At 46.8% G+C, this 10344-nt stretch overlaps 1 protein-coding gene across 1 annotated transcript in view; it reads right to left on the bottom strand.

The window, feature by feature from the left end:
* Positions 1-998, bottom strand: part of LOC107297610 (GDP-L-fucose synthase-like) — a 16490-nt gene extending 15492 nt beyond the window's left edge. The window contains exon 1 of the mRNA XM_015826974.1: positions 933-998. Within this exon, the coding sequence (XP_015682460.1) occupies positions 933-998 (66 nt within the window). The remainder of the gene's footprint in view (positions 1-932) is intronic.
* Between the last annotated feature and the right edge of the window lie 9346 nt (positions 999-10344).

The raw sequence follows: 10344 nt of genomic DNA, 5'->3' as shown, positions 1-10344 counted from the left end.
TTCCTTCCCTCCCTCCCTCCTTTCTCCAACACTGGAAGTTTTTAAGAAGAGACCGGACAGCCATTTGTCCAAAATGGTATAAGGTTTCCTGCCTGAGCAGGGGGTTGGACTAGATGACCTCCAAGGTCCCTTCCAACTGTATTATTATTATTATTATTATTATTATTATTATTATTATTATTATTATTATTATTATTATATAAAAAGAGGATTAAGTTTTTTGGGGGGCTCTTCGGCCCTTGATCGATGCTTTCTCCATCAGGCGTTCCAGAGAGGATTAAATCAGGCCAAGATTAATCATCATCATTAAAGCCACGGCAGAAAAGGCAGGTTGGTCTTCAGCAAATGTTGGCTAAGAAGAAACCAGAATGGAGTTTTTTTTTTCTAACCTCTTTGCTTCTGATTGGGGGGGGGGGTATCAGCCCCTCCTAGTCAATTATCCTAACCAGGAGATCAAATTGGGGCACTGGGGCAATTTTTTCTCCCACCCTCAAGGAACCACGGTTTGTGCACCGAGTCACAAACCAGCCTAAGCCCCGATTGTTGGGTTGGGGGGGAATCGAGCCCACAATTTTGCTCCTGGCAGTGGGAAGGAACCCCTCCCTGCCCCCAAATAGCCCCTTCCCCCTTGCTTATTTTATTGCATTTGAATCCCTTCTGAGCCAGGGACGAGCAGCAGGCTCTCCCTGTCTCCCCTTTGCTCCTCCACAACGACCCTGTAAGGTAGACCGAACAAAGGAGCAGACACACATACATACACACAAGGCTGCCCCAAAGGCATAAAACGAGACAGTCGGGATTTGGGGAGGGGGGGCAGGAGGAGGGGGGGTCCGAAGCAGCTCTCCCCACTTTTCCCAACAGCCCAACCTTTCCGAGACCCTTCCAGACGACCCCCGTTGCCTAACACGCAAGTTCTCAGCGCCGCGGAATACCTTCGCTTTCCGCGCAGCAATATCCTCGGTCACTTCCTGGTCCACGTGGACTTCAGCTCCCGGCATGCCTCGGCCCGCGCGGCCGTAGCTGAGACTTCTGGGAGTTGAAGTCCACAAGCCCGGGGAAATTGCCCGGGTCGCTCCTGCACCCCGCGGGGACCGACTTGCAGGCTCTTTTCGTGCACGGACCCGCAGGGGGGGACTTTGGGGGTGGGGGTCCCGAGCGATTTGCAAAGGGGACCCTGGCTGGGGAGGGTGGGTGAGTGGGTGGGTGAGCGATGCAGACACACACACCCGGTAGAATGGGGAGCGGGAGCCCGGTGGAAGAGACCCTGCAGCCGGCATCCCGGACTTTGGGGGGGGTGTCGCTTCTGGGGGGTCCGCAAAGCATCTTAAGGCGCCTCTCCAAGCCTCCCACCCGGTTAGTCCTCGGCTTACGACGCTTCGTTTAGTGACCATTCAAAATTACAACGGCACTGGGGGAAAGATGTAAAAAAGATGCTGAGACTCTAGAAAGAGTACAGAGAAGAGCAACAAAGATGATTAGGGGAATGGAGGCTCAAACATATAAGGAAAGGCTGCTGGAATTGGGTATGTCTAGTTTAATGAAGAGAAGGACGAGGGGGGACATGAGAGCAGTGTTCCAGTATCTCAGGGGCTGCCCCAAAGAAGAGGGAGTCAAGCTCTTCTCCAAAGCGCCTGAAGGCAGGACGAGAAGCAACGGATGGAAACTGATCAAGGAGAGAAGCAACCTGGAACTAAGGAGAAACTTCCTGACAGTTAGAACAATTAACCAGTGGAACAACCTGCCTCCAGAAGCGGTGAATGCTCCAACACTGGAAGAAAAGACTGGACAGCCATTTGTCTGAAATGGTGTAGGGTTCCTGCCTGAGCAGGGGATTGGACTCGATGACCTCCAAAGTCCCATCCAACTTTATTACTATTATAATTATAATTATTATAATTATAATTATTAAAAGTGACTTAGGACCGTTGCAGCATCCCTAGGGTCACTAGATCAAAATTAGGAGGCTTGGCAACTGACTCGTATGTATGACCTTTGGAGTGCCCGTGGGGAGGGGGGGATGTCATGTGATCCCTTTCTGACAAGCAAAACCCATGGGGAAGCCCGATTCACTCAACAACGGTGTACTGTTAATAATGTAACATCTGAAGCGACTCGCTTACCGACTGTGGTCGCGTGATCCAAATTCGGATGCTTGGCAACTGACTCGGAGTTACGACGGTCGCCGTGTCCCCGGGGTCATGCGATTCCCTTTTGCCACCTTCCGACAAGCAGAGACAATGGGGGGGGGGAAGCCAGGTTCATTTAACGACCGTGTCACTAACTTAACCACTGCAGGGATTCACATAACAACGCTGGCGAGAAAGGTCGTAAAATGGTGGCCAAATTCACTTAACAACTGTCTCAGCCATAGAAATTTGGGACCCGATTGTGGTCGTAAGTGGAGGATCACCTGCCTTCGAAATACGAGTAGAGGACATGAGTCAGCAAGCGAGGCGGCTGCAGGGAAAGCCGACGGGATTTTTGGCTGCGTGGCAGAAATACAATTTCCAGATCGGAGAAAGATGACTTTGGATTCTTCTCAGATCGGATTTCATCTTCTGCCCAGTTCTGAGCATCGACCTTGAAGAATTATTGGAAGGGAAGCTTTAAGTAGTAACAACAACAACAATAATAATATAAAGTTGGAAGGGACCGTGGAGATCATCTAGTCCAACTCCTCCTCAGGCAGGAAACCCTACACCATTTCAGACAAATGGCTGTCCAGTCTCTTCTTAAAAACTTCCAGTGTTGGAGCATTCACCGCTTCTGGAGGCAAGCTGTTCCATTGGTTAATTGTCCTCACTGTTAACGAAGTTTCTCCTTAGTTCTAGGTTGCTTCTCTCCTTGGTCAGTTTCCATCCGTTGCTTCTTGTCCTGCCTTCAGGCGCTTTGGAGAATAGCTTGACTCCCTCTTCCTTGGGGCAGCCCCTGAGATACTGGAAGGCTGCTATCATGTCTCCCCTTGTCCTTCTCTTCATTAAAACAAATCTGCTAGCCTTTTTTTCCAATCCACAAATCTGATTCAAAACTTCCACTTTTTCTGAATTGCTGGGAAATTCTGGAAGTTGAAGTCCATGTGTATTAAAAAGTTCCAATCATGGTTGGGAACTGACCAAAGAGAGAAGCAACCTGGAATTAAGGAGAAACTTCCTGACAGGACAATCAACCAGCGGAACAGCTTGCCACCAATAATCGTGGGCGCTCCATCACTGGAGGTTTTTAAGAAGAGACTAGACCAGTGGTTCTCAACCTTTTTAATGCCGCGACCCCAACCGGTCGTAAGTCAAGGACTAAACCGGTCGTAAGTTGAGGACTAAACCGGTTGTAAGTCGAGGACTACCCAACCAGTCATAAGTCGAGGACTTTCCCTGCCCGGGAGCGCCGTGCATGCGTGGTTCCGCCCCCTGCGCCGGCCGAGGCATAGCTGGCAAGCGGCAGAGACGGAGCAGGCCGACCACCAGCTGGCCCAGCCCAAGGGAGGTAAGGCACTCGCCGGAAAAGGGGGAAAAAATGGCGGAGAAAAAAAATGGAGAAAAAAAATGGCGGACAGCCTTGCTTGGCGACCCCCATGAAATGGTCGATCGACCCCAAATGGGGTCCCGACCCACAGGTTGAGAACCACTGGACTAGACATTCACCTGTCTGAGATGGTCTAGGTTCTGCTCGAGCGGGGGGCTGGACTAGAAGACCTCCAAGGTCCCTTCCAGCTCCTATTCTATTCTATTCTATTCTATTCTAATTGTTATTTCTATTCCATTCCATTCTATTCTATTCTATTAAGTTGCCAGGGTGGAAAAATAATGGTGTGGGACAGAGATATCACCAATCTTGGCCCCTTTAAGACCTGTGGACTTCAACACCCAGAATGCTCTAGCTAGCTGGCTGGAGAATTCTGGTAGTTGAAGTCCACAGGTCTTAAAGGGGCCAATCTTGTCTACCCCTGTTGAAATGATTTAGTTCAGCCATTTTAACCTAGAGATCAGGGAATTAATTAAAGCCCAGTCTTTTCACCTTTGTTGGTATTTTAATAAACTCTGCTTTTTCATTGTGTGGTTTTTATTGACTTATTAGTGTTTATTGGTGAAGCAGACTGCTTTCAATTACTGTTGAGCGGTTAGATCAATCTCTTGGTCAATAAACCAATCACTCTTTGGAACAAATATTTGTATTCTCCCAAGCATCGTCCAGTTTAAAAGGAGGAGAGGAAAGATAAAAGAGAGATTAACCGTTCAGCTGGGCTAATTTTGATTACGATTTTTACCTTACGCAATGCTTTTGTGTATCTTTCCCTGCTGGGGGGGTTATTTTTCTAGCACACGGTGAGTAAATGTAAGCTGAAATAAAAGGTACCGATTTTATAGGCCTTTCTCAAGTTGTTAGCACAGTTGCAATTATGAGTTTAATCAAGCTGCTGCGTTGCATGCCGTCAGTTCCTAGAGATAACGGGAAAAACACTCTGCACGTGCTCTTGGGTGCCTTCCTTTCTGTTTCTCGTCCCCCGCCTTCCCCTGAAGTAGGAAGGGGGAAATTGGGCTTGTGAGGTCCATCCTAACGCATTTGCCCCTTGCTTGTGTGGGAAGTCAGTCCCACCCCCACTAGAGAAATAAATATTTTTGGAAATATTTAAAAGGCAGAATATATTTCCCTAAAGGATTTTAAAAGCAGAAACCAACCCCGCCCACACACAAGTCTCTCTGTCCCAAACAGAAACCCAAGTCTGTAGAATTGCAGATGTGATAATCTTGTCAGAAAGACTGGAGTCAGAAAACTGGGATTAGGAAGAAAGATCCCTAGAATCAACACACCAAAAATCTAAGAGTCATCAGCCCCAGCCCCAGGGAAGCAGGATATGACCCTTGGGACATAATAGGATTAACCCACCACCATCAGAATACCAGAAAGGCACACTCAGACTCAGGTCAAAGTTCATGCCACAGGAACAACTCCAACAAAATGCTCCAGAGGGTATAAAAACCGATTCCTTACATGTGCTCTCTCTCTCTCTCTCTTTTCTTCCAGAGCCATCTTCCTGTCTGGCTCTCCTCTTCAATAAACTGCAACCTTCTTTCTAAAGCAGTCTCCGTTTTGTTTATTCCCGGCTTGGACTGAACCATGATGAAGACTTCCTTCAACAATTGTTTGAACTCAATTCCTCACTATTTTGCACTTCCTGGATCCAGGGTCTCCAGTGTGGGCAACTTTTAAGCATGGCTGGCTGGGGAATTCTGGGAGCTGAAGTCCACAGGTCTTAAAAGTTGTCAAACTCAGAGACACCTGTGTTAAATCAAACTTTTCCTCAGGGTACGATTTAATGGGCAGCCCAATTCTGCACGCCAGCTAGGTCTGTTGAGAGGGCAAACGGTGCCCAACGTTGGACGTAACAAAAAAAAACCTTGGGAAATAAAATGAATTTTATTTTTGGGCAGCCCCTCCTGATCCTAAAGCTGGTGGCAAGCCAGACAGCCTTTCGCACCGAATTCCTGGCTCTGCAAAATGATGGCAAAATATTTTGCAAGTATGCAAAACACAAAACACATGATAATTCCACAAATTGTGTGTGGGTGATGAAGTATTCCTAGCGCGCTGGAGAGCCGTGTTTGCAAACAGCCTTTTGATTCGGAGTTTGGGACGGCGGGACGCAGCGAATCTGGAAGCAAAACTCTCGAATTCTCTTGCTTTGGATTCAAGACGGGGCTTTTCAACCTCAGCAAGGTTGAAGAGATATGGACTTCAACTCCCAGAATTCCCTAGCCAAGGAGGGAATTCGTACTGGCTGGGGAATTCTGGCAATTGAAGTCCAACACATCTTCATGGGAAACTAAGAGATGGTAAATTCTAGTTCTGCCTTAGCCATGAAAGCTGAGTGGGCAACCTAGAACTAAGGAGAAACTTCCTGACAGTGAGAACAATTAACCAATGGAACAACCTGCCCCCAGAAGCGGTGAATGTTCCAACACTGGAAGTTTTTAAGAAGAGACTGGACAGCCATTTGTCCGAAATGGTATAGGGTCTCCTGCCTGAGCAGGGGGTTGGACTAGATGACCTCCAAGGTCCCTTCCAACTTTATTATTATTATTATTATTATTATTATTATTATTATTATTATTATTATTATTATTATTATTATTATTATTATTATTATTATTATTATTACTTTGAGCCAATCACCAGGCGACTATTCCCACCTTAGACACGAAGGCTGGCTAGGAGACTTTGGGCCAATCAGCAGGAGATGGTGAGTTCTAGTTCAAGTTCAAGTTCAAGTTTATTGCATTTATATCCCGCCCTTCTCCTAGTGGACTCAGGGCGGCTTACAGCCAATTAAAAACAGAACAATCGATACAAATCTACAAAATTTAAAATCAATTAAAAGATATATTCAATAGGCCTATTCATATTTTAAAATTAATTAAAAACCAATTTAAAATGTCCCTAGGCCAGTCCTGCCTGCTGAAACAACCATGTCTTGAGGGCACGGCGGAAGGAGGGGAGATCCGGAATCAACCGGATCTCTGGGGGCAGCTCGTTCCAGAGGGTGGGGGCTCCAACAGAGAAGGCTCTCCCCCTGGGGGTCGCCAACCGGCACTGTCTGGTTGACGGCACCCTGAGGAGACCCGCTCTGTGGGAGCGTATCAGCCGGTGAGAGGTAATCTGTGGCAGAAGGCGGTCTCGGAGGTAGCCAGATCCGATGCCATGGTGCGCTTTAAAGATGATAATCAACACCTTGAAGCGCACCCGGAAGGCCACAGGCAGCCAGTGCAGCTCGCGCAGCAGTGGCGTTACATGGGAGCGACGAGTCACTCCCATTACCACCCGCGCGGCTGCATTTTGGACTAGCTGGAGCCTCCGAGTGCTCCTCAAGGGGAGCCCCATGTAGAGAGCGTTACAGTAGTCCAAGCGGGAGGTGACAAGAGCATGAGTAACTGTGCGCAAGGCATCCCGGTTCTAGTCTTGCCTTAGGCATGAATGCTGGCTGGGTGACTTTGGGCCAATCACCAGGAGATGGTGAGTTCTAGTCCTGCCTTAGCTACGAAAATCAGCTGGTAATTTTGGGCCAATCACCAGGAGACGATGAGTTCTAGTCCCGCCTTAGGCATGAAAGCTGGCTGGGTGACTTTGGGCCAATCACCAGGAGACGGAGAGTTCTAGTTGCCTTACTCATGAAAGCCAACTGAGTGACATTGGGCCAATCACCAAGGAGACGGTGAGTTCTAGTTTTGTCTTGGACGTGAAAACCAGCTGAGGTGTAGGCACAGAAACTGGCTGAGTGACTTTGGGCCAGTCCCTCTCTCCCAGCCCAATCCACCTCACAAGGCTGTTGTTAAGAGGGAAAAAAGATTAGGAAGGAGGGTTACCAATGTTCCCTGCCTTGAGTTCCTTATAAAAGCCATAAAGTGTTTTTATTGTTTTAAACTGTTTGTAGCATTTTTAACTGAAATATGTGTATGTGTGTATCTCTACCTCTATCTCTTTATCTCTCTCTCTGTCTACATCTATCTTTCTATCTATCTTATCTATCTTTCTATCTTTCTATCTCTATCTCTATCTATGTATCTATCTGTATCTCTCTCTCTAATCTCTCTACCTCTCTATATCTCTCTATCTCTCTATCTACCTATCTATCTATATCTATATCTATATCTATATCTATATATCTATCTCTATATCTATATTGATAAATCTCTATCTATCTATCTATCTATCTATCTATCTATCTATCTATCTATCTATCTATCTATCTATCTATCTATATTTCTATCTCTATCTATCCATCCATCCATCCATCCATCTCTATCTATGTATCTCTCTCTCTCTAATCTATCTATATCTCTCTATCTATCTCTATCTCTATCCCTATCTGTCTCTATATCTCTATCTATCTCTGTCTGTATCTATCTCTATTCTATCTATCTCTATCTATCTATGTATCTATGTATCTATATCATCTATCTATCTATCTATCTATCATCTATCTATCTATCTATCTATCTATCATCTATCTATCTATCTATCTATCTATCTATCATCTATCTATCTATCTATCTATCTATCTATCTATCATCTATCTATCTATCTATCATCTATCTATCTATCTATCTATCTATCTATCTATCTATCTATCTATCTATCTGTATCTATCTCTAACCTATCTCTCTCTCTATATATATATATATATATCTATCTCTATCTCTCTATCTATCTCTATCTCTATCTGTCTCTATCTATCTATACACACACACACACACACATACACACATATAAACTGTAAAGTCACCCAAAGTCACTGACTAAGAATAGGCTGCTATGGAAATGGAGTAAAGAAAAGTGAAGAAGAAGTAGAACAAAGGCAGGAGATAAATAAACAAAATAAACCATCAAGACAGATTGGCGGGCGGGCCGTTCTGAGGCTTCCCTGGAAAGGTCTTTCTTTGCTCGGAGGAGAACATTCCTTCGGATGTCACTGCCCAGCCAGAAGGCAGCAACCGGTCAGCGGCCAACTTTCCACCAGCTGGGCAGAGCATCTTATTAATCCCGCACAAAGGATCCCAGAGAGAGAGAGAGAGAGAGAGAGAGAGAGAGAGAGAGAGAGAGAGAGATGGCCGATCCTCAAAAGACCTATTCTTGCTGGGACAAAGTGGGCTTGAGCTGTGGCCGCCCCCTCCCTCCAAAGCCTCCCTTGCATTCCAGGCTTGGTCACCAAGAGCCACGGAAGGCAGGAGAGGGGAGGACTGACAAGACGCCAATCTCGAAGTATGGAAACTTTTCCATCCAATCTGGAGCCGGAGAGAGAATGTTTGTCAGTGGCCAGGTTGTAAAGAAGAGAGCCGGGCTATTTATCCCAGGGGTGGGGGGGGGGGCAAGCAGCACAACAGAAATACAGAATAATAGAATTGGAGTAACAGAGTTGGAAGGGACCTTGGAGGTCTTCTAGTCCAACCCCCTGCTCAAGCCAGGAGACCGTGTACCATTTCAGACAAACGGCTGTCCGGTCTCTTCTTAAAGACTTCCAGTGTTGGAGCATTCACCGCTTCTGGAGGCAGGTGGTTCCACTGGTTAATTGTTCTGACTGTCAGGAAGTTTCTCCTTAGTTCCAGGTTGCTTCTCTCCTTGATTAGTTTCCATCCGTTGCTTCTTGTCCTGCCTTCAGGTGCTTTGGAGAATAGCTTGACTCCCTCTTCTTTGGGGCAGCCCCTGAGATACTGGAAGGCTGCTATCATGTCCCCCGTCGTCCTTCTCTTCATCAGACTATTCAATTCAAAATAGAACTGGAAGGGACCTTGGAGGTCTTCTAGTCCAACCCCCTGCTCAGGCAGGAAACCCCATATCATTTCAGACAAATGGCTGTCCAGTCTCTTCTGAAAAACTTCCAGTGTTGGAGCATTCACTGCTTCTGGAGGCAGGTGGTTCCACTGGTTAATTGTTCTGACTGTCAGGAAGTTTCTCCTTAGTTCTAGGTTGCTTCTCTCCTTGTCCTGCCTTCAGGCGCTTTGGAGAACAGCTTGACTCCCTCTTCTTTGGGGCAGCCCCTGAGATATTGGAAGACTGCTATCATGTCCCTCCTCGTCCTTCTCTTCATTAAACTAGACATACCCAATTCCAGCAGCCGTTCCTTATATGTTTTAGCCTCCGGTCCCCTAATCATCTTTGTTGCTCTTCTCTGCACTCTTTCCAGAGTCTAAAACATCTTTTTTACATCGTGGTGACCAAACCTGGATGCCGTATTCCAAGTGTGGCCTTATCCCAAGGCCTTGTAAAGTGGTATTAACACTTCACGTGATCTTCATTCTATCCCTCTGTTAATGCAGCCTAGCACTGTGTTGGCCTTTTTGGCAGCTGCAGCACACGGCTGGCTCCTATTCAAGGGATGGTCCACTAGGACTCCTGTCTTCCCCATCTATTCCCGCATGTAAATCACAAGCCTTAGGATTTAGGGAATCACAGCCCTTTTTCTGGGAGGAATTGAGTCACAGAATAGCTGACACCATTAACCAACAGTCTTTGGGGGCACATTGGGGATCTAGTGACCTGGGAGAACTCAAGATCCTCAATTGCAAGGTGTCATTTCCCCCCCCCCCATCAACTTTGACAATCAAACTGCTTGCTGTGCCGCAGAGCAATCTTGACCCTCTTTGGGCAGGGGGTGGGGGTGGGGAGGGTGAATTGCCCCCCTTGGTGGTTTTAGATTGGAAAAGATTAATTGAACTTCTTCAGAGTTTACATACTGAGAGTGGAAACAAGGGATCCCTTCCCTTCCCTCCCTTTTCCTTCCCCTCCCCTCCCCCTCCCCTCCCCCTCCCCTCCCGTCCCTTCCCCTTCCTTTCCCTTCCCTTCTCTTCCCTCTCT

This window comes from Protobothrops mucrosquamatus, unplaced genomic scaffold, assembly GCF_001527695.2.
Source record: "Protobothrops mucrosquamatus isolate PMUCROS unplaced genomic scaffold, P.Mucros_1.0 scaffold3412, whole genome shotgun sequence".
NCBI classification, from domain to species: Eukaryota; Metazoa; Chordata; class Lepidosauria; order Squamata; family Viperidae; genus Protobothrops; species Protobothrops mucrosquamatus.
Note: the sequence above shows the minus strand (reverse complement) of the source record. Positions and strands in the feature narration are given on the sequence as shown.